The sequence below is a fragment of the Garra rufa genome, chromosome 13, assembly GCF_049309525.1.
Source record: "Garra rufa chromosome 13, GarRuf1.0, whole genome shotgun sequence".
Classification (NCBI taxonomy): domain Eukaryota; kingdom Metazoa; phylum Chordata; class Actinopteri; order Cypriniformes; family Cyprinidae; genus Garra; species Garra rufa.
This window is the reverse complement of record NC_133373.1, coordinates 28,046,035-28,071,427: the sequence shown is the minus strand read 5'-3', so window position 1 is coordinate 28,071,427 and position 25,393 is coordinate 28,046,035. Positions and strand designations below refer to the sequence as shown.

Sequence of the window (25,393 nt, the reverse complement as noted above, 5' to 3'; positions counted from 1 at the left end):
TATGATGAAAACTTGCTGATGTGATTAAATAAAAGTGTTTGCCAAGGGAAATGCTCGCTGAATGCCAGCAGCAATGAAACACATCCGAATGGCACTCATTGTGGAGAAAAATACACAGTTTCCTCCCTTGTGGAGAGGAAAAGAAAACATTCTGTCATCCCGTTTGGGTCGAGTCAGGCCGTCACACCTCCACACTGCTAAACTCAACCTATGAAAAGCTAAAATAAATAAGCAAATTAAATAACACTCATATACTTTTGTTGAATGGGAGCGTGAAATAAAAGTGACTAATGTGAAAACTTTTTCACTGGAAATCTATCCATATACAGGAGTACACTCATAATTCTTTCAGGACATTATGGGGCTTTCTTGAGTAAAATGATTATGTGAGTGATACATTATTCATAGGGTAAACTGGTTAGATGTACAGTAAATACTCAAAGCTAATATTAAATGTGTGTGTTTACAGTGGTAAGCTTAGAAACACATTCAGGTTTCATTGCCATCAGAAAAACTAACTGTTCTGAACGCTGGTGTATGTCCACACAGATAGAGAGCGGGTGGATAACAGCCAATGAAAGTGTTATATTTTTTGTATGTTCTGCTATTCCAAACCTGACTCTCTTCTCTAGAACACCAAAGGAGATATTTTAAAAATAGATCCTTTGCAATGAATGGGTGCTGTCAGAATGAAAGTCTGATAAAAACATCACAATGATCCACAATTATTTCACACTAGGGCTGTCACTAACGATTACTTTAACAATTCATCGAGTAATCAGATTTTTTTGTGGCAATAAAAAGACATAAGCAGACAATAGACTTTAAAATGACTTCAAATACATAACAGCAATGAGGCAATAATTATTGGTTTATTAATAATCGACCGATTGAGTAATCTGTCGACTATTCTGATAATTAATTGAGTAATCAGATTTTTTTTTTGTGGCAATTAAAATAGACCTAAGCAAACAATAGACTTTAAAATGACTTTAAAAATATATAGAATAGCAATGAGGCAATAATTATTGGTTTACTAATAATTGACCAATTGAGTATTTGGTCGATTATTCTGATGATTAATCAAGTAATTAGATTTTTTTTGTGGCAATAAAATTAGACTTAAGCGAACAATAGACTTTAAAATTACTTCAAATACATATATAATAGCAATGAGGCAAAAATAATTGGTTTAATAATAATTGGCCGATTGAGTAATCAGTCGATTATTCTGATAATTAATCGAGTATCAGATTTTTTTTGTGGCAATAAAAATAGACTTAAGCGAACAATAGACTTTAAAATTACTTCAAATACATATATAATAGCAATGAGGCAAAAATAATTGGTTTAATAATAATTGGCCGATTGAGTAATCAGTCGATTATTCTGATAATTAATCAAGTAATCAGATTTTTTTTTGTGGCAATAAAATTAGACTTAAGCAAACAATAGACTTTAAAATTACTTCAAATACATATATAATAGCAATGAGGCAAAAATAATTGGTTTAATAATAATTGACCGATTGAGTAATCTGACGATTATTCTGAAAATTAATCGAGGAATCTGATTTTATTTTATTTTTTTATTTTTTGTGGAAATAAAAATAGACCTAACCACACAATAGACTTTAAAATGACTTCAAAAACATATAGAATAGGAATGAGGCAATAATTATTGGTTTACTAGTAATTGACCAATTAAGTATTCGGTCGATTATTCTGATGATTAATCAAGTAATCAGATTTTTTTTTTTGTGGCAATAAAAATAGACTTACGTGAACAATATATTTTAAAATGACTTCAAATACATATATAATAGCAATGAGGCAATAATAATTTATTTAATAATAATTGACCGATTGAGTAATTGGACGATTATTCTGATAATTAATTGAGTAATCTGATTTTATTTTGTTTTTGTATGCAGCTTGCAGTAAAAAAAATTTTTTTGCAGCCGTTGTGAATTCACAATAGTACTATGCTTTATTATGATTTTTATATGGTTTTAATATTTTGTGCATCCTTATGAAACAGTCTAATAATGCTTTTCATGGATTCTCATCTGTGGAATGCACCACTTCCAGCATTTTGCAGGTTAATCGACATCTGGTAAAGCAAAAAAGCTGTATATTTGTAATAAGCAAATCCACCATTAATACATTGTTAACTTCATTTCATGCTTCCGGATAAAATAGAGGCCTCATTCCATATAATTGATTTATCCAGTGAAAACTTTTGACTGATAGTGTTTTTTTTAATGAACTGATTAAATTACTTAATAAAACAAGTATTTAAAATCTTTGATACAGAAATGAAGTTTAATCATCTAACAAACCTTGCTAGGAAAATTATCCCATCAGCTCTGTCCTTAATTAGCATAACTTTCCTTGTGCGCATTAAGTGCATTTCCAGTCCTTGTTTTCTCTGGCTGACAGCTGTGATTGTGACTGATTACCTATTTGTGGCCTTGGAGCATCTGCGCAGTCTCCTAAACAAATGCAAATGTCACTGCAGGATAAGGATCATAAAACTCTCATTTAGAGCAGAAAGTTTATTTGTGTGTATAGAGGGAACATTCAGTCTGTTTTTAACCGCCCTTTCAACGAGACGAGAACAAATGAATCTCCTCATAATGTTCACGTTATGTGATTGTGTAGAAAAAGGTTTAGGTATTAAATTGATAGTTTGCACTAAATTAAAATTGTCAACTTCAAATTAATATAATTTACTCACCCACATTATTGCAACCTGTATGACTGACTTTCCCTTCATGGAACGCAAATGGCGAAGTTCCATCATGTCATTCTAATAAGATATTTTTAATTAGCCTCAGTGCACCAAACCACTGACCGTTTACGCAACCCAAGGTGTTACTTATGATGTGGCCCTACCAACACCTTTTTTATCATTACTACAGTGTATGGCCATCTGTGTGCCCATATAACCATTTACAGAGCAGGAAGTGATCTCATTAAATTATGTCACTACCTTAGGTTATTTCAGATTTTGTGTGCCTGGCGTTTGATAAAGCACTGACGCTTGAGCAAAGCTCTTGTTACAGTGTGGTTAGTTGTTTGATGGAGTTTTGGGTTAAGAGAGGGAGGGGCATAAAGAGGTTTAGTTTTTGAAATCTCAATGGTGGTCTTTTCCAAACTGGAAACTTCTGGAACCTATTGTTGAGCGCTACAGGAAGCTGCACTCTACACACCGTCCTGGCACATCAGACTAACATTACGCCATCCCGCTCTTCATATGGTGATCTGTAAAAGAGATTGTTAAGTTTCCTTATGCATGTGTGTGTATGTTTTTAGAGACTGTAACATGCATTTGGGGACACATGGGCTCTATCAGAGCTGACTGGGGCCCCAGCTGGCCCTCATTAGGAAACATTAAGGTAATGAAAAGTCAGCCTCATCAGATGACCTAATAACTTTCCACTGCACCACGCACCTTCCACTTGAGGAATGTTTCCTTGGTGTGTGTGATTCTGAAACTGAGATGAGGTCTGTTTGCAATGTTTTTTGCAGTCATGGTTTAATTTTTTTAACGGATCCACTGTTGTGTCTGAAGACTTATTGTTTTGTAGCAACTGAAGAAAGTGTAGCACACATGGGATGTAGTTGTGTTCTCATATGCTGTATACAGACTGTAGTTACAGTTGAGGTCAAAAGTTTACATACACCTTGCAGAATTGGCAAAATGTTAATTATTTTACCAAATAGAGGGATCATATAAAATGCATGCTATTATTTATTTAGTACTGACCTGAATAAGATATTTTACATAAAATATGTTTACATATAGAAAAAACAATGACCCCGTTTTACAAAGTTTACATACACTTGATTCTTAATACTGTGTTGTTACCTGAATGATCCACAGCTGTGTTTTTTTGTTAAGTGATAGTTGTTCATGAGTTGTTCTTCAGAAAAATGCTTCAGGTCCCACAAATTCTGTGATTTTTCAACATTTTTGTGTATTTAAACCCTTTCCAACAATGTCTGTATGATTATAAGACCCATCTTTTCACACTGAGGACTATTACAGAAGGTTCAAATGCTCACTGATGCTCCAGAAGGAAACACAATGCATTAAGAGCTGGGGGTGAAAACTTTTTGAATTTGAAGATCATGGTAAATTTCACTTATTTTGTCTTTTGGGAAACATGTTAGTATCTTCTGTAGCTTCTGAAGGGCAGTACTAAATGGAAAAAAATAAGAAAAATGTACACATCTTCATTCTGTTCAAAAGTTTACACCCCTGGAACATAATGCATCGTTTTTTAAATATCTTATTCAGGTAAGTACTAAATAAAAAATAATTTTTGTATGATCCCTCTTTCATATTTTGCAGATTCTGCAAGGTGTATGTAAACTTTTGACCTCAACTGTATGTCTAATTATGTAATTTACAGTATACAGTAATTACATTTCATTCAGCATACAGTATGCTTCTGGTGGTTACATTATTTTTTTTGTAAAAATTATTTTTTTTATTACCAGATAGAGGCTGTGCCCTTAAAAAATGATTTTCTTACTTAGATTTGTTGTCTTGTTTCCAGCCAAAATATCTAAAAATTCTTAAATCAAGAAGGATTTTCTAGACAAGTAAAGATAATTTTCTTGTTTCAGAAAAAAATAGTGACAATTAATTAGAATTAAAACAAGCAAAATAACCTGCCAATGGGGTAAGCAAAAAAATCTTATTTCAAACAGAAAAAGGTTATTTTTCTTACCCCACTGGCAGATTATTTTGCTTGTTTCAAGCAAAAACGCACTTAATTTTGACTTGACAATAATTTTTACTTGTCTAGAAAATCCTTCTTGATTTAAGAATATTTTGATATTTTGGCTGGAAACAAGACAAAAAATCTAAGTAAGAAAAGCATTTTCTGCAGTGTAACTTTGAATTGCTTCTCTGCAATTGTAACTTGTTGCAGCACATTGCTATTTTGTTTTGTTAAATTGTCAGCATTGTTGGATAAAGAGATGTTGATGGATGGTAACATGTGTTTTGATTATTTGTGTTGATTTTTTGCCAGGTGGATTTGATGAGAAACATTAGCACTATTCCGCAGCCTTTTTTGTACACCAGACATGTTCATTTTCTCAATTTCACAAGGTAAGCAAATCCAGAATTATTTATCTAAATGTATCTGTTCAAGTCCAAAATAAAAGCACAGACAAATTAGTGAACAATTGAGTGCTTATTCTCTTTGTCTCTTTCTTTCTCAGATTTAGGATAGAGCAGCCTGTCTACATAAACATCATCAGGGATCCCATTAACCGTTTCCTCTCCAATTACTTTTTTCGTCGTTTTGGGGACTGGAGAGGAGAGCAGAATCACTTGATCCGCACACCCCAGATGAAAGATGATGAGAGATATCTGGTCAGAGGCTATTTCTTCCCTTCCCTTTCTCCTAATTCCTGTTTCTTTATTGTTTTGTGCTATTTTCAGTCATGTCTATGTTGTTTACTCTAAGGATGCAATCATTCTCAATCAGCACAAGTCCAAACATAAACATTTAAATGGTGATGTGAAGGACTGACTGTAGTTCAGTGTGTTGCAACCAAGCTACATACGACTAGTAATTTATCTATTCAAACAGATAGGAGGAGCTATACTTTAGTTTACATAGCAAACAAGTGGCTTGACTTGAGGACTGTATTTCCTTTAAAAAAATGAATTTATTGCACAATGATTGTTTGTCGAAGGGAGTGCAACAGTCTGGCTGTACGTTTGGAAATTAGCTCAGACAATGAGAACAGAACGTTCAGGAATTGATTAGTCATGCTAAGTCAGTTGCATTGCTAAATGCTTCAACCTCTGATTTGGATTTAAGGGAAAAAAACAACAACATGAATACTGAAAATCAAGACAATCATATGAAAACTTGGCACTGCCGGAAGAATTACATCAGTTGACTAAGGATTGTGACAGAGTTATGGCTCATATCTGTTATTCATAAAACATAAATGGCCAGTTTCCCAGACACATATTCATCTGGAACATTAACCGGGACTTTTTTCTTTAAGTTACTAGTTAATTCAGTCCAGGCCTCTTTGTCTGTTAACTCATCCTTTGCTTTGTTTAAAGTCCCCCTGAAATCAAAATTAAAGTTTTTTGGCTTTTAGTATGAATATATTAGCCTTAAGGTTATCTATAAGCTAGTGTGCTGCAAAACAAAGACAAAATTCGCGTTTACAAGATATGGGCATTCAAAACTTACAGTCTCGTCACTTCCGCCAATATGAATCAAGGATTTGGATGATATCACCGTGCACTTCAGTTTCTCATCAAACGTTCTGTCCAATCAAATGCTCTCTAGAGTCCGTAATGTCCCGCCCCCTACACAGAGACGCATTTACCCGGAGCAGATCATATGCGCTCATATGTGCGGTCGGCATGTATTAAACTACACAGCCTCAGCATGATTATGATCACTATTTCGTTTTAGCAAGAGTTTCATATTGAATCTGTGGGGTAATTTATTAGTCTGTGGCTGTCATAAGCTTACAAATGCGGCTTTACCGAGCTCAACGGCTCTGGCCCGAGCAGATATTTGGAACGCTATTGGCTATTCAAAATGAGTGGGCGGGGCTGGGCGATATGTTTTTGTTTCAGTTAAAAGTACGTCACCACATAGAATAACGCTGCGTGTTTCAAGGCACTTCAGTGGACCTTTAAGAATGAAAGAGAGATCTACTGTATGAATATTTCTAGTAGGGATCAAGGTTGGGTTAGTTAGCATGGTTTAGTTAGCCCCTGCTGGTAGACAATGTTACTACAGCATCTGGTTATCTGGATAAGAATTGATGGCCATCTTTCTTTCTTTTTCTTTCTTTCTTTCTTTCTTTCTTTCTTTCTTTCTTTCTTTCTTTCTTTCTTTCTTTCTTTCCTTCTTTCTTTCTTTCTTTCTTTCTTTATGCTACCAGTCAAAAGTTTTTGAACAGTAAGATTTTTAATGTTTTTTATATATATATCATTCAAAAGCTTGGAGTCAGTGTTTTTTTTTGGGGGGGGGGGGGGGAGAAATTATAGAAATTAATACTTTTATTTAGCAAGGATGCTTTAAATTGATCACACGTGATAATAAAGACATTTGCAATGTTACAAAAGATTTCTATTTCAGATAAATGCTGTTCTTCTAAACTTTCTAGTCATCAAAGAAACCTGAAAAATTTTACTCAGCTGTTTTCAACATAATAATAATAAAGTGTTTTTTGAGCAGCAAATCAGAATATTAGAATGATTTCTGAAGGATCATGTGACTGGAGTAATGATGCTAAAAATTCAGCTTTGAAATCACAGGAATAAATTACATTTTTCAAACATATTCAAATAGAAAACCATTATTTTAAATATTATAAATATTTTAAACTTTTTCTATTTTCGCTGTACTTTGGATCAAATAACTGCAGGCTTGGTGAGCAGAAGAGAACTCTTTAAAAACATCAACAATCAAACAGTTCAATAACTTTAGACTGGTAGTGTATTTATGTATGTATACTCTTTTAAACATTTTGGGTCAGTAAGATTTTCATTTTATTTTATTTTAATTTCATTTATTTTATTTTGGCTCAGTAAGACTTAATACATTTTGTCTTTTTATTTTATTGAAAATATATTTTTTAAATAAGCAGCACAGCTGGCTTCAACACTTATAATAATAATAGGACATGTTTCTTAAGCGGTGTATTTCAGAACAATCATGTGACACTTAATATTGGAATAATAGCTGCTAAATTTTTTACTTTGTGAGCATCTTTATGATTTGTACTCTTAAAGGAACACATGACACAGTAGCAGTTCTGTTACTATGGGAATTGAACTTATCTTAGCTAATGAGAGACTACAGTAAATATAATCAGACCTTCACCATATAGAACATAACCACTTCTTAAGATCCCCTCTCCTCCTGGAGGCCTGGTTAACCACATCTCTGTTTTCTATAGTTTAGCATTACTGTGGCTTGTGATCTGTCTCAAACTAAACATATCTGTTTGCTCGATTTATGTGTCTGTAATAGCCGACAGGCCTGAGCCTGTTTCATTTTGAGATTCATTTTTGATCTTTCCTTGTGAATTTAATTTAATTATTATAATCTGACATACTGAGAAATTCCCCACAATCTGCATGGATGTGCACACCCACACATAACCAGTGTCAGACAGATTCACAAACACATTTTCATTACAGATGGGTATTGCTACACTGCAAAAAAAGGCTTATCTTACTTAGTATTTTTGTCTTGTTTCTAGTCAAAATGTGATGTATTTACTAGATAAGTAACTAATTTAGTTTCCCCCCTGGAAACAAGTAAAATGATCTGCCAGTGGAGTAAAAAGTTAAGTATTCTTAAAATAAGAAGATAATTTGGCAGATAATTTTACTTATTTTAAGCAAACTGCACTTAATTTAGTTTTTTTCCCCTGGAAACAAGAGTATCTTGTGTCATTTTGCTTATCTAGTAAATGCATCTTAATTTAAGAATTTTTAGATATTTTGACTAGAAACAAGACAAAAATACTAAGTAAGATAAGCCTTTTTTGCAGTGTAAGTCGTCCTGTTAGTTATGTTAGTGAAATATGTGAAGAGAGTTCATAAAGTGCATGTTAGAGCATGAGAGAATGAGAAGGGGGACTTTCTCACCTGGTGTGACTAAAATTTTACAAGCTGGTTTCATTTCGACACTTAAAGGGGTCATCGGATGCAAAACTAACTTTTACATGTTGTTTGAACATTCATGTGTGTTGGCAGTTTGTGTACACAACCCCCCTACAATGATAAAAATCCACCCAGTGGTATTTTTTTCATCTTTAAAAGTAATATCCTCTTTTTAAAATCAGGTCATTCTTAGCTTCTTGTCATTGTGGCGAAACACAGTTGATTGACATGAGCGTCTTACCTTAGACCCGCCCTCACCGAGCTGAAACAGTCTAAATACGATCGCCATTGTGTCGAGGTGCAGAGGAAGACTCTAATTGAGCGATTGAGGAGTTTTGTTGTTGGATGTAATAATGAACATAGCAGTCGTCATTTACTCCCGACATCTGAGCCGCTGAAGACGCAGAGGACAACGTTACTTTCGTTTTTAAATGGAAAGCGCCGATCCCGATCTACATATGCATCTATGTTTGAGTGAATCATTCGTGATGCAGCTTCACCCACAGCGGAAGTGAGTATAAGGATTTTTTTATGCATGTTTGCAAATGGCCTTTCTTAATAATGTGCTTGTTGGCAAGTTTCGCCGATCAACGCGGCTAAATGCAGCTAAACGCAGCTAAATGTGGATAAAGTAAACATTGCAGCTGGTAATCCCTCAGCAGAGAGGGGCGGGGCGAGCAGAGCTCATTTGCATTTAAAGGGCCTGTGCAATAAAATGAGCTGATATTTTGCAGAGCTGATTTTGACAAGGTAAAAGGTTTTTTTTTTTACACTACTATTGAGATTTTTAACCAAAGTATATTAGAGACTTTTCATTAAGACCCTAAAGAATCATATGAACTTGTGGAAAATGGGCATCCGATGACCCCTTTAATGTGTGTTTGTGTGTATGTTTTGCTTGGTCGCTGTCTCAGACGACCCTCAGGTGCGGGGAAAAAAAAGAGATACAGAGAAAGAAAGAGTTTTCTGTAAAAGTTTTCTCCAGTCTTCAGTGTCACATGATCCTTCAGAAATCATTCTAATATGCTGATTTGGTGCTCAAGAAACATTTCTTATTATCATCGTTGTTGAAAAAAGTTGTGCCGCTTGATATTTTTGTGGAAACCAACCATGTGATATTTTCTTTAGGATTCTTTGAAGGACAGAAAGTTCAAAAAACAGCATTTATTTGAAATAGAAATCTTTTGTAACATTATAAATGTCTTACATTTGACATACTGTCACTTTTGATTAATCCGATGTGTCCTTGCACCCGCAAAAAACTGCCATTACTGTTTTCTGTGAGGTCATTACAAAAAAAATAAAAACAGCTTTTGTGTGAGGTATGCTGGCAGACCTTCAAAGCTGTGGGACTCGCGTACTGCCCTTGTTTACTAATGACTGAAAACATTAAAGCCCTACGGTGTGTGTGCGCATGCATGCATAGACAGGAAATTGCCCCTATTAGTGGAACTCATCCAGGTTCTCAGTTCTGTGGCAGACTGACTTCTTGTCTCCTGTCGTATCCTATCATCTCATCTTGTCTCCAGACATTTCGTCTCACACACTGTCACTCTTAATACAACCAAACATTGTGTATGCAATAACTATTATTTATTATTTGCATTCTTCTTTTATGTAGCTTTTTCTAGACAGAAAAATGCTTTGTTTCACATCAGGCAAAGAGCATGTTGCATGGTGACGTCCATCTGGAGGTAGTTTAGGAGTAAATTGCAATGGCTGTGTTCCTAGGTGCTTAGTGAAATGGCCACCTTGGGACTGAATCAACAACACAAGGCCAAATAAGTGTGTCACCTGAGCTGGGTCCTCTTAGAGGGAGAAGAAGACTGTGTGTGAAAGACTGCCCGCTTTTACTGCTCGGGGCGTTTGCCAGAAGCACACTAGTAATTTCATATATATTCAAACAGACTGACTTTCTTTTCTCCCCTCCACTAAGCAGTATCTTCCTCCTCATTGAACGTGTTTATAATTGTTGGTTTTAGAAGTCTGGTGCAGATTTAAGGCATCATTATCTCTTTAGGGATTGAGTAGGTTGTTCTCTAAGTTGCTGCTTAATTGGCAATCTGTCAGAGGATGGCTTTTCTGTTTCTTTTGTTCTCTGCAGACGTTTGCCCTTTTGGCCATCTGGCTTTCTGTACTTAAATCTTTCCCCTTTTTATTTTTCCAAAAAGTCAGCGGAAGCACAAGTGGAACATAACCTGTTTGTGTTTCACCAATAGCTTGTGTGTGCGTTCAAAGTGCATATCCATCAGAGTTTGTATCTGTCTCCGTTGGGGCGGAGTGGGGATGCGGATGAAAGGACATTGATGCGCTCTTGGCTTTTAGGCTCTATTCAGATACACACAGAGTGAGTATTGTTAAAGGAACTGGCCCTCCTGGAGCTCCACTGCTTTGAAGGAATCGCCAATGCATCGGCTTGATATTGTCAACAAATGAACACGTTTATAGTACAGCGAAAGCAAGTTAAACACGGCAATCTGCTCTTTTTGCTCTAGTCCACAATCACAGTTAACTTTTGTTGAAGGAAGAAGTAAGATAGAGGAACTAGCTGCATTTTCCCCAGTATGCTGTGCATGTAGGTCTAATTGAATGTGAAATGTAGATGTCTTTGGATATTGTCTGATCTACAGATAATGAATGGTTTTAAGCAAACATCCTAATCCATGCATCAGTCTTTGTAATTACTGTACTTATTTTTAGACTTTTTTTCATTGCTTATACCTATATATCACATCACAAGAACATGTCCTGGTCATATTTCCCCCCAAATCATAAGCAAGAATAAGAACTTATATTTTAATGTAATATTACTTATAAATATGAAGCCTCTTTTTATAACCATTACACATTTTTGAATTGTGACATTCTTTTAATGACAGTTAAGAACTAAAACACTCAGAATTACACTCAAATTAATTACTATAATGGAAAAACATAATGCAATTACACTTTAAAAAATGCTGGGTTAAAAACAACCCAACTTGGGTCATTTGGCTACCCAGTGCTTAGTAAATATTGGACAGAACACATGCTGGGTTATTTTAAAAAAATTAACTGGAATTTGGGCTGGAAATTAAAAATCACACACAAAATTATAGAGGCAACAGCAATAATTAAACGATGAACATTTATTTTATAAGCAAGAACACCCATGAACAAAAATATAAGGGAAAAAAAAGAATTTATTTTAATTTAATTTATTTGGGTGAATACAGCATAGTTTACAATATTACATACATTTTTGGACATAATTAAAAGTAGGATTTTAATTTAAGTGTATTCAACCATTCTCTGTAATCATTTTTTACCGAAATAGTAGTAATTCTCATGCCGGTGTGTTAGCCAAATCTAAGCTGGTAATCTATTGTGCTCTGGAGGAAAACTATGAACTTCAGAACGCCGCCTTGCGTTTCACTCGTAGCTGAAAGATCCCGTGACTGACTTTATAGCCTGTCTATAAACAAACAGTACTGAGATTAGAGAACATATTTTAACATCAAATTAAATTAAATTCAGTATTATATTGAATAAAATCTATTTATGTTATGCAAAGCTGTTTCCATCATGCGGAAAGACTGCTGCTGACGCAGCTAACTGACATCTCATTCTTGTATGTTGCATTGTGTAAAATAATGCAATTTACAGCACAAAATAAAGACTTTATAAAAGAAATAATGTATACAACCCTTTATTTCGCTAAAGAAGTGCACCAAATTAGCACTGAGAACCGCTGTAGAGGATGCAAAAAGCCCACGCACTGACTCTAAAGGTTTTTTTCACATGTTAAAAAATAATTGTGACCTCATATTGTGTTAATCATGTTTGCACACTGCCGCCAAAACTTTCGTCCGTCAAAAACAGTTCAGATCAGGTTCGATTTTCTGCATTTTCACATCCGTAGAAAGCATTTTGATAGGAAAGGATGACAAATACGAAAAAACGCATATGAAAATTTTGTGCAATGACCTTAACTCAGCAGCTGGGTTGTTTCGGCTCAACCCAGTGGTTGGGTAGAAAAAATAACCAGATAACCCATTAAAAATGACCCGGAATCATCGACATCACAGTGCACATACAACTTTAGAGGGTCATGTCAAATTACAGCACCGGATGACGCATTTCTATGGACAAAATGCATCTAAAAATAGTGGAGGAAAAAGAATGAGATGCTGCAGTAGAGTTATGTGACATTTATTTTAAACTTTAAGCTAATGGCGTAATGGCTTGCCCTGTGAGTTACTTCGACAGATTCGTTTGCATCCTCAGCATGAAAACTTTCAGTTTACTGTCATATCCTTATCTGTAAATGTCACAAATTCACACAAGCATTTCCATTTTTGCATAAAAGTCCATTCTGACAATCTGTGTTAAGTTTAAATCTTTACTGAATGACCAACTAATCGATTATCAAAATAATGCTGAACCCAGCATTTGGGTTAAAAAAAAAAAAGTGTTTTAAAGGTAGTTCAGCCAAAAAATGAAAATTCTGTCATCATTTAGTATTTACTCACCCTCGTGTTGTTCCAAACCTGTAAGAAAGCTCTCGGATTTCATCAAAAATATCTTAATTTGTGTTCTGAAGATGAATTAACATCTTACTGGTTTGGAATGACATGAGGATGAGTAATTAATGACAGAATGTTAATTTTTTTTTGGTGAACTATCCCTTTAAAGGAATAGTTCACTTTCAGAACAAAAATTTACAGATAATGCACTCACCCCCTTGTCATCCAAGATGTTCATGTCTTTCTTTCTTCAGTTGTAAAGAAATAGTTTTTTGAGGAAAACATTTCAGGATTTCTCTCCATATAATGGACTTCTATGGTGCCCCCGAGTTCCAAAATGTGGCTTCAAAGGGCTCTAAATGATCCCAGCCAAGGAAGAAGGGTCTTATCTAGCAAAACGCTCTGTTATTTTCTAAAAACTTTTACAATTTATGTACTTTTTATATTACACACAGAGCTAGACAAGACGAGCATTTGAGGTTAAAAAGTATATAAATTGTAATTTTTTAGAAAATAACCATTCATTTAGCTAAATAAGACCCTTCTTTCCTCGGCTGTGATCATTTAGAGCCATTTTAAGCTGCATTTTAAAAATTCAAACTCGGGGGCACCATAGAAGTCCATTATATAGGGAGAGATCCTAAAATGTTTTCCTCAAAAAACATAATTTCCTTACGACTGAAGAAAGAAAGACATGAATATCTTGGATGACAAGGGGGTGAGTACGTTATCTGTACATTTTTGTTCTGAAAGTGAACTACTCCTTTAAGTTGAATGCCCAAAACTAATAATGGTTCTTTGATTTAAGGGTGAAATGTATCCTGCACATATATTTAATAAATTGCCTTTTAATATGTGACCACATTAAGTCCACAGTTTAAATTGTTTTAGTGAAATAAGAAAAATAAAGCCCTTAAACATTTGGAATGCAGAGTAGGTATTTTGGAAAGTGAAACTACAGAATTTGGGAGGGGGACTGTAAAAAGTATGCCAGTTGACTCCTGTTCAGAAACTCTCCAAGTGAAAACCAGCTTAAAATGAGCAAAATTCCCAAAATGATCAGCTCTGCAGTTTACGTATATAAATCACCCACAATTTCAGTCTCAAAAGGTTGATCAAAACTGGAGAAACCATCAGAAACATAAATAATCAAAACTGACTGATAATTGAAAAACATTCAGGCTTTTAATGGTCAGGATATGGAGTTAATCCAAGTCTAAAAGTCTCAAATCTTCGAGAAGATGCACTGATAAGCAGCAAACTTTAGAGGACCTTTTCTTTTCCTGAATTAGGCCTTAATAAAGACCAGAGAAATAATGTTCACATATTGACTCATACTTGGCCTGTGTAAAGGGCATTCTACTATGAGCGATTAATGCTGAAATAACTCTGAGTATGTTTTTCTACCTGCCAGCATGACTGCCCTTCACAGCTTGCATGTGATTTCCCCCAGCTCTTAGGCACCCACCTGGGGCTCATGAAAGGGAAGGAGTGCGTGGAGTCTGGAGCCTCATGGCTATGTGGTCTTTACTTAACCTCTCCTGTGCACAAGTTAAAGACAAGGCTGTTAACTTGACAAATCGCCCTCTTTTCCAAGACCATATTCTTTTCAGCATGAAATCAGTTCTCTTAATATTCAGAGAGTGTCATTATAGCATTGTTGGCTGCGTTGTTATTTTGAAGAAACTGCATATTGTTGTCTTCTGTCACATCTTGTCCATGTTGTTTTCTGAGGAACAACTTCACATGGATTGTAGTCTTTGTAATTAAACAAGTGAGGGAGAGCTGATTCTGATTTTGTTTTGATCTCTGGCCACTATTTGACTAGTCTGGTTTCTTTTTGTTACATAAAAATGGAAATTAAATACACTGGGTTTCATAGGCCACCCCTGTCGTGCATTTTAAGTGTGGGTGGGTTGCCTTTACATATTTTCCCATCTAATCTTCCCCAGTGTAATTAAAGCTTTTGGATCAGATAAAGTGTTAAAACGTTTCTGTTAACACATTGGGTTCAGGTTAGAAATAATTTGTGTTTTGGAAGTGTTAATAAAAGGTAACCATTATGACAGAAGACTGTGGTTCATTTTTTGTGTAAGTGGTGCCCCCTTGTGTTCACTAGAAGATATTGGTGGTACTTTGGATGGGGGTGTACAGTATTAGAGCATATTATCCATTGAAAATGTGTTCTTAGTTGGCCAATTCAATGTGCTGCTTTATTTTTGGCTCTAGCATCTGTCTGACTCATTTCCCCTTTTCTCCACCTCAGGACATTAATGTTTGCATCATGGAGAACTATCCAGAGTGCTCTAACCCACGTCTCTTCTACATCGTTCCATACTTTTGTGGACAGCACCCTCAGTGCAGGTAATTATGAACCATCACTCTTTCAACACTTTCAAACCAAAAGCAAACACTCTCTTTAATGGCATTCACTGAACTTGTGCAAATAAGATTCTTATTTGTGTTTTATAATTTATTGATGCAATATGCATGTTTATTATCTGTGATGATTATAGAGTTAAATGGCTGTTTTGTAATCATGCAGATTTTTTTATCTTTTGCACGTTCACAGGTTTAAAGGGAACCCCGGGTATTAAGATGTTTATGGCTTCATATAATGTAAATGATGTCTCTTACTGAAATATGTAGTAGAAAACCTATGAAAAAAATCCACAGCGTTTTATACGTATTTTTGTGCTGTTTTAACAAATAAATGTTTTTAAAATCACTTCATTTAAGCAAGCGGAAATCTTTGTATGTTTTCTTGTGAAATAATTGGCTGTCAAATAATTATTTTTTTGTCCACTTCAGAGAGCCAGGTGTTTGGGCTGTGGAGAGGGCCAAACAAAACGTTATAGAGAACTTCCTGCTTGTGGGAATTCTGGAAGAGCTGGAGGATGTGTTGCTCCTGCTGGAGAGACTCCTACCTCACTACTTCAGTGATGTCCTAACCATCTACAAGAGTCCAGGTGTGTTTTATTCAGTGACTTTAAATTCATATGACAGAAATGAAATAAAAAATATAGCTGCAAGCAGTAATTACCGGTGTTTAAGCAGTTTAAGGCATTTAAGCAAATATGAAAAAAGACATTACATATTTTTGGAAAATACAGGTAATTTCCCATAGAAATATGTTTGTTTGTTTTTTTACGTTTATGACTGTTATAGTGCCATCTGTGGTCCGATCTCTTTAAAACCTTTAGGCTTTATTTTGGGTAAATTTGGTCAGGCCCCTTTTCTAAACGACTGAGTTATAGCTTCCCCAAAGGGTAAATTTTAACATTTTTTAAAAATACTTATTAACCTAGAGATTCTAGAGAATTGTACTGCAGTGTTTTTTCCCAGACTAGTTTGCAAAAGTAGTTCTTTTACATCTTCTCAATCATTTAACAATTGATTGACAGCAGTAGGGCTGTGCAATTAATGAAAATTCGGTTTCGATTTCTGCTTCAAACGAATGAAAATGCATCAAGATGAAATGATTATTGCGCCTCAGGCCGCCCTCTTACCAGTGGTGCAATTTCGCTCCTCCACAAAAGCCTAATTTCACATGCAAATTAGCAAAATCATGTAACGTGACTTCCATAAAACGGGACATGCTTGATTTATTAATGTTTCTTTGATGTTGGGTTTTTAATAGCGTGTAAAAGAACTTGCGCTGTTTTGTGTATGCGCTCAGAGACGGAGCAGAACACGGACATGTAAAGTTATCTTTGAGCTCAAGGTGCGCGCCTAAACGGTCAAATACAAGCAATAATATTTCAAAATGAGGCGCTTTGTGATTATTCATGTAAACCCTTGTCAGTTATGGCTTAAATGATCATTAACGGTTGAGAATGAAAATATGTGTGTAACAGTATATTGCATCCATGTGGCACTTAAAGCGGCAACAAATATTCTTTCTGCTGTCTTTGTGCTTAATATTAATAAAACATATAAAAAACAGAGAAAAATCACTCACTGCTCTTGAATGAAGCACAGTTTTTTTTTTTTTTTTATCTTTTTTTTCTGCTGTATTGCTATCTTTAAATTAATCATTAATATAAAGTTTTGGACCCAGTCATAATCGTGTTAAATAATCGTGATTACAGTATTGACCAAAATAATCATGATTATGATTTTTGCCAGAATCGAGCAGCCCTAGACAGCAGTGTTTCTAGATGCAAAGTTGTCTGGAATGAGGATCATACACGAATACCGCGTGTATGTGCGAAAAACCGTGCAATGTACAATTGGTTATGCCTTTTAAAAATGTCAAGCTCCATGATTTTGTCCTCAGATTGACCTCTTACATAAGTGTTCTGATTTTGGTGAAGATATCTCATTCCGTACATGAGTTATAGGCATTTAACTACGAGTGGCCCTGCCCTTTTCAAACGTTTTTGCCATCCCTTTGTGACAGGGAGTCGAAAGATAAACTTTTTGGATAATCATTGATATTTACTCTCCAGAAAATCTTTCTGCACTGGTTTGATTCCAATCATGCAATAAACCTAGGACTAGATCGCAGAAGTAGTTTTTTTCAAAAAATCCAAAATACCCAAAAATTTCGCCTGCGATCAATGGTTTAGCGATTTCATACTTTTGATCGCTGGTGATGTTGTCGGCGGTGTGAGTACTATCATCTCTCCAAGTTTCAAGTCTATATTGGTCTGCTCAATCAGTTTTACATGGAGATTGCTGAACCTATAACAAAGAAAATAAATAAATGGGAATACTAATGCAAATATGAATACAAATGAATGAGCATGTTTGAACATGAAGAGATTGAGGTGAAGAAAAAATACATCAACTTTAAAACAATAAGTGAAGGATGTGCTAAATTATTTTAGCTCTTGAATTGCAAACTGTAGCTTTCTCTGTAGCCCATAATTTTGTTAATCTGATTTTTCTTCAGAATTCTGGAAAATGGGGAACCTTACAGGCACAGTGAAGAAGCACATGCCCACTATAGAGGCCCTACAGGTGCTTTACCAAAGGATGAAGTATGAATATGACTTTTACAACTTCATTCGTGACCAGTTCCATCTCACCAAGAAGAAGATCGGCCTCAAGTCCACCTCCCAGAACTCAGCTCATGAACCTGACTTTCTCCGTGAGCTTGCCTTCAGGACCCATGAGCCTTTGGAGGAGGAAGAGGAGGAGGAGGAAGAAGAAGAGGACCTGGGACAAGAAGATGCCAACAGCTGGTTGGTTCAGCCCTGAGTAATAGCCATGGAGGTGTAAGCATGGCAAATATCTCATAAGCTTGATGTCTATGTCCAGTCAGGAGGTAGAGTCAACATTCCCAGGATAAAATGGGGTGTTTAAGCCCTGTTTTCAACGGGATGGCCCTTCAAGACACTCAAGAGGAGCACAGAAGGGTCTGAATAATAATTTAAGGAACCAACAATAGTGGCAAAATTATGAAATTGAGTTGGTTAAGGTCATTTCCTGGTGAGATGATACAAGATTGGAATTACAGGTGAGCTAATTGTGGTATTGCAGAATGAGATGCTGTGGAAGTCTGATTTTTAGGCACTACTCCTGTACACTTGGAACCTGAGTGATCTCGGACTCACACATGAACACACACTTTCACACATAAGCACACATTCAGACTACGCTATTTAGGCGAGTGAGGATCACAACAAAGTGCCAAACCTTCAAAGTGCCAAGGATTACTGCATTAAGCCTTGAAGCTGTAGCTGTAATCACCGTAAACAACTCTAAAACACCAGTCAGATTTCATCATCTCATCATCACTCGCTTCCTCCTCTGGTTCCAGAAACCTGCTGCAACTCTGTGCCAGAATTTCAATGCTAATCTTTTTCTATTGTACATGTAAGGTGTTGTACAATGAATTGAACACTTGCCTGCCACATGTCAAATGCAGCACACTGTCCATCTGAAATGTTTGATGTGGATCTTAAACATTTCCTTGCCTTGTCAGTGTTTGCATAAAATTGGGCCCTTAAGTTCATGTTTGGTACACAATGTGCTAAGAACACTTGAAGTATTAGTTCACGTGAAAATGTAAACTGTAATGATGTTTTTAGCAGCAATACAGTTTTATCCCATTCTGGATTGCCTAACAGTGCATCATATAAAACTACTGGGATATCTAACAATACCCTGCTAGTTAGAGCTAAGCTATTGAAAGTTCACAATTGGTTGACTGTGACAGAGATATTTACACCACAATCATCTGCCAGTGCCTACTGTTTTGGGCAGGACCACAAGCTGAAACAAAGCAACAAGACATTAATATTAAACTAAATTAATTATTTGGGAGGTTAAAAGAATAAACTCATGATTAATCAAGCTGTTAGACAGCAAATGGGGGAAAAGAATGAGGAATGTGAAAACATAAACTCGTACATTGCATTTTTCTAGACCATTAACATGCTGCTCCACAGATCAACACCTATCCGTAAGGTTTCTGTAGTGTGTTTCAATTGAACAATGGTCCACTTGCATTCATTACAGGTCAGCTTGATGGGACAATTTTGTTGAACTATGCTGGTGAAGTGAAACGAATGGTTGATACATAACTAAGTAGATGCTATAGCTACAAGCTCTCACAGAATTTAACACTTCCCATTTAAACTTGCCAGTTAAGTATATAGGTGTATGTACTTGTTTTTGTGTTCAATGTGGATTTTTATATTGTTTAATTTATTGTACAGTATTACTTTTGATGATTGCATTCCATGTATGAATCTCAGGAAAAAAAGAGCAGATATATTTTTGTTTTTTGGCATCTAACAGCTGGCAAATATTAAAGCATCGGATACTTAAATGTTACTTAAGAACAGCTGGAGTGACTTCTTTACCAAAACTCAATGAAATAGCTAACATTACAAATTAACTGCACCTTTACTGGGAAAGCTCTCAAAATAAAAGCATTTTAACAGCAGTTGATGTTTGCAGAACCTTTTAATATGTGCTGTGTGGAAATATTTCTTATATTTTCTTATATCATATCTTATTCTATGGTAACAAAATTATGTATTTTATTAATACGGTTAATAGCTCTAATAATAATGAAATATAACTGTGATATACACATTTAATGTAATTTTAATGTACAATAAAATAAATGTAAGTATATATGTGACCCTGGACCACAAAACCAGTCATAAGGTTAAATTTGACAAAACTGAGATATATACGTCATATGAAAGCTCAATAAATAAGCTTTCTATTGATGTATGGTTTGTTATGATAGGACAATATTTGGCCGAGATACAACTATTTGAAATCTGGAATCTGAGGGTGCAAAAAAATCAGAATACTGAGAAAATCACCTTTAAAGTTGTCCAAATTAAGTTCTTAACAATACATATTACTAATCAAAAATTACATTTTGATATATTTATAGTAGGAATTTTACAAAAAATCTTCATGGAACATGATCTTTACTTAATTTCCTAATGATTTTTGGCATAAAAGAAAAATCAATAATTTTGACCCATACAATGTATTTTTGGCTATTGCTACAAATATACCCCAGCGACTTAAGACTGGTTTTGTGGTCCAGGGTCACATATATATAACACCGCCAGGTACCTGAGCTTGCATTAAAAGCAAATTGATGTAGTAACAATTTTCACTCAGAACGTGCTAGTAAATTTCACAATTAATTACAAAGAAACTGCAAGTAAGACATACTGACAAACAGTATTGTTCTGTAAAATTGCAATAATGTTTATCCACAACCATGAAAAATGCTTTTACAGTATAGAAAGAAAGAGGAGGAAAGACAGGTGAAGAGAAAGGTGACGAAGGAGAGAGAGATAAATGAGGGAGAAGGTCATAAAGACAAGGCTGAAAAAGAAAGAGACACACTCAGTCTTGAAAAGATAAAGGAGAGAGGACATGTGCAGCAGAAAAATAGAGCCAAATTCAGAGAGATGCAGAGTCTTGAAAATTTGATGGAGGTAGAAAGTGAGCATAGAGAGGCTGGAGAAAAGAAATGGAAGAAGAGAAAGCTGAAGGAACGAGAGACCACTGAGCCAACTCCACTTCTTGTGGAGGTCAAACCTCAGCAAACTCCAGACAGTCCTCCAGTAAGATCATTCTTCTTGAAGAAAATAGAGGGAGAACTTCCAGTGCTTCCAAATGTCTCTGAACACTTTGCTCTACCAGCCGCTCACTTCAAGTCCCTGCCGCCAGTGACCAAACCGCCCATGTGTCCTCAAAAACCAGCTCTTGCACCTGAGGAAGTGACCCTGCCAGGTCTTCCTCTTAAAGTGGATCATCCAAGTGTCTCTAAACACTTTGCTCCACCAGCTGCTCGCTTCAAGCCCCTTCTGCCAGTGACCAACGGGCCCATGCATCCTCAAAAGTCAGCTCCTGCACCTGAGGAAGTGACCCTGCCAGGTACTCCTCTACAAGTGGATCCTCCAAGTGTCTCTAAACACTTCGCACTACCAGCTGCTCGCTATAAGCCCTTTCCGCCAGTTACCAACTGGCCCATGCTTTCTCAAAAGCCAGCTCTTTCACCTGAGGAAGTGACCCTGCCAGGTACTCCTCTACAAGTGGATCCTCCAAGTGTCTCTAAACACTTCGCACTACCAGCTGCTCGCTATAAGCCCTTTCCGCCAGTTACCAACTGGCCCATGCTTTCTCAAAAGCCAGCTCTTTCACCTGAGGAAGTGACCCTGCCAGGCACTCCTCTGCAAGTGGATCCTCCAAAACCGTTGACGGTTCCTCCACGTCCCACACCAGCACGTGATGAACTGTTTTCTTTCCGATGCTCCCAAGTGAGTCCTCCCAAACGACTGGTGGTTCCACCAAGCTCCACTCCTGCATTTGATGAAGTTGTTGCTCTGCAACATTCTTCAACTACAGTGTGCCCTCCCTGCCTGGTGAACCTCAGCCGTCCACTTCCCTGTTTGAGCAGCCTCCACAACTCGTGCTCATCGACGTAGAGCATGAGGAGAACGAGTATGTGAAAAAAGTACAAATAGCTGGGGCAGTACCTTTTGGGTACTAATATGTAAACGTTATGTTACTTTAAGGTACCAATATTGACTCTTCAGATACAAAAATGTACCTTTTTAAAAAGGCACTGACTTTTGTACCTTTTATTCTGAGACTTTTCTAAAAATGAAGAAAATAATTTTATTATGAAAAAATGTTAAATATTATTATAAGAGGGATCATACAAAATGCATATATTTTTTATTTATTTAGTACTAACCTGAATAAGATATTTCACATAAAAGACGTTTACATATAGTCCACAAGATAAAATAATAGTTGAATTTATGGGTTTTTTTTTTTTAATAGATGTTCATGAGTCTGTTTGTCCTGACCAGTTAAACTGCCTGCTGTTCTTCAGAAAAATCCTTCAGCTTCCACAAATTCTTCGGTTTTCCAGTATTTTTGTATTTCCAACAATGACTGTATGATTTTAAGATCCATCTTTTCACACTGAGGACAACTGAGGGACTCATATGCAACTATTACAAAAGGTTTAAACACTCATTGACGCTCCAGAAAGGAAAACAATGCATTAACAGAATGGGGATGTGTACATTTTTCTTATTTAACAGACTGAAATAATTTTAAATGCAGTCTATAATATTGTGATTGACTGAAGAAACTGGTTATATTGAAATATATACTGTACAACATTAGGCTGAGGAGGTTTAGTCTCTTGGAAATGCAGAGAACAGTCCACTGACAGGCTTTCTTCAGCCTTCCTACAGGCTTGTGTTGTCCTGTTTGCAGTTTGCTAAAAAGGGGAAAAAAATAAATAATCAGCTAACAGTTTAAGATGATATCAAATCCTTACAATCTAGTAATGATAAACTTACTCTTTGTAAATAAGTAGTGAAATTAAAGAGAGATGCTTCAATCCCTAATCCTGATCTGACATTGTCTTGTCAAAGTGCTGCTCACTGTCCTTATTGTGCTCATAACAAAATGTAGTTTATGATATAAACTTCAATATAAGTTAAAACTTAATAAGAATTAATTTAAACTTAATGAGTTCTTCCGAAGTCTCAGCTTTCACAGCTAGCTAGTGATATTTCTAGCTATTAATAGTCTGTCACTGCTAGTCAATTAAGATGTCAACATATCGTTAAAAAACAAACAAAAAAACAAGCAGAAACAACGGTGCAGTCTTACCTGTGAAAGATAATACCCCGAGATCTGTTTTTGTTCTTGTGCGATGGTTTGTAGATGCCCAAGCTGCAGACGAGTCAGGTATCTTTTCTTTTACCTTTTATTCTGAGACTTTTCTAAAAATGAAGAAAATAATTTTATTCTGCAAAATGTTAAATATTATTATAAGAGGGATCATACAAAATGCATATATTTTTTATTTATTTAGTACTAACCTGAATAAGATATTTCACATAAAAGACGTTTACATATAGTCCACAAGATAAAATAATAGTTGAATTTATGTTTTGTTTTTTTTTTTTTTTTAATAGATGTTCATGAGTCTGTTTGTCCTGACCAGTTAAACTGCCTGCTGTTCTTCAGAAAAATCCTTCAGCTTCCACAAATTCTTCGGTTTTCCAGTATTTTTGTGTATTTGAACCCTTTCCAACAATGACTGTATGATTTTAAGATCCATCTTTTCACACTGAGGACAACTGAGGGACTCATATGCAACTATTACAAAAGGTTTAAACACTCATTGATGCTCCAGAAAGGAAAACAATGCATTAACAGAATGGGAATCTCTCGTACTGATATGAGAGTTGTGGAGAGTTGCCCTGAGCAATATGGCGGCGACGTTGACGTGCAGTCAAGCAGACAATGAGGCATCTAGGTGTTTAAATATGTCTAAGGTAAACACGCCTGTGGCCGTCTTATCGGAAACTTTTTTTAAATTGGCAGTGTAAAATCATTTTCTGGACACTTACAATCCTAGAGAAACTGGGGAATTTACAAAGGCCCGATGCCATAATCAATTTAGGAGTCAAACTGCCCTTTCAGACTCTGTTAGTTTGGACAAACATACAGGGCCTTTGATCACATTAAGTGAAGGTAAGCAACAGAATAGTTCTTCTTCATAATTTAAATGTCTAAATATGTTTTGATTACACCAGCTGTGTTTTCTTTTGTCCATGTGCAGGTACATTTGACCGTTAAAGCTCAACAAACCTGCTCAAAATGACAGAGAGGTAGAAGACAGCGCTTTTTTGATCTACCACATACAGTCGTGGCCAAAAATTTTGAGAATTACATAAATATTGGAAATTGGAAAAGTTGCTGCTTAAGTTTTTATAATAGCAATTTGCATATACTCCAGAATGTTATGAAGAGTGATCAGATGAATTGCATAGTCCTTCTTTGCCATGAAAATTAACTTAATCCCCAAAAAAAACTTCCCACTGCATTTCATTGCTGTCATTAAAGGACCTGCTGAGATCATTTCAGTAATCGTCTTGTTAACTCAGGTGAGAATGTTGACGAGCACAAGGCTGGAGATCATTATGTCAGGCTGATTGGGTTAGAATGGCAGACTTGACATGTTAAAAGGAGGGTGATGCTTGAAATCATTGTTCTTCCATTGTTAACCATGGTGACCTGTAAAGAAACGCGTGCAGCCATCATTGCGTTGCATAAAAATGGCTTCACAGGCAAGGATATTGTGGCTACTAAGATTGCACCTAAATCAACAATTTATAGGATCATCAAGAACTTCAAGGAAAGAGGTTCAATTCTTATTAAGAAGGCTTCAGGGCGTCCAAGAAAGTCCAGCAAGCGCCAGGATGGTCTCCTAAAGAGGATTCAGCTGCGGGATCGGAGTGCCACCAGTGCAGAGCTTGCTCAGGAATGGCAGCAGGCAGGTGTGAGCGCATCTGCACGCACAGTGAGGCCAAGACTTTTGGAAGATGGCCTGGTGTCAAGAAGGGCAGCAAAGAAGCCACTTCTCTCCAAAAAACATCAGGGACTGAGGACTGGGGCAAAGTCGTATTCTCCGATGAAGCCTCTTTCCGATTGTTTGGGGCATCTGAAAAAAGGCTTGTCCGGAGAAGAAAAGGTGAGCGCTACCATCAGTCCTGTGTCATGCCAACAGTAAAGCATCCTGAGACCATTCATGTGTGGGGTTGCTTCTCATCCAAGGGAGTGGGCTCACTCACAATTTTTCCCCAAAACACAGCCATGAATAAAGAATGGTACCAAAACACCCTCCAACAGCAACTTCTTCCAACAATCCAACAACAGTTTGGTGAAGAACAATGCATTTTCCAGCACGATGGAGC

The 25,393-nt window shown here is 36.1% G+C and overlaps 1 protein-coding gene across 1 annotated transcript in view; it reads left to right on the top strand.

Moving 5' to 3' along the window:
• The window catches only part of usta (uronyl 2-sulfotransferase a), an 85,421-nt gene extending 65,457 nt beyond the window's left edge, over positions 1-19,964 (top strand). The window contains exons 4-8 of the mRNA XM_073816559.1: positions 5,048-5,127; positions 5,241-5,394; positions 15,445-15,542; positions 15,990-16,147; positions 18,076-19,964. Coding sequence (XP_073672660.1) covers positions 5,048-5,127; positions 5,241-5,394; positions 15,445-15,542; positions 15,990-16,147; positions 18,076-18,383 — 798 coding nt within the window. The 3' untranslated portion in view covers positions 18,384-19,964. The remainder of the gene's footprint in view (positions 1-5,047; positions 5,128-5,240; positions 5,395-15,444; positions 15,543-15,989; positions 16,148-18,075) is intronic.
• The last annotated feature ends 5,429 nt before the right edge of the window (positions 19,965-25,393 follow it).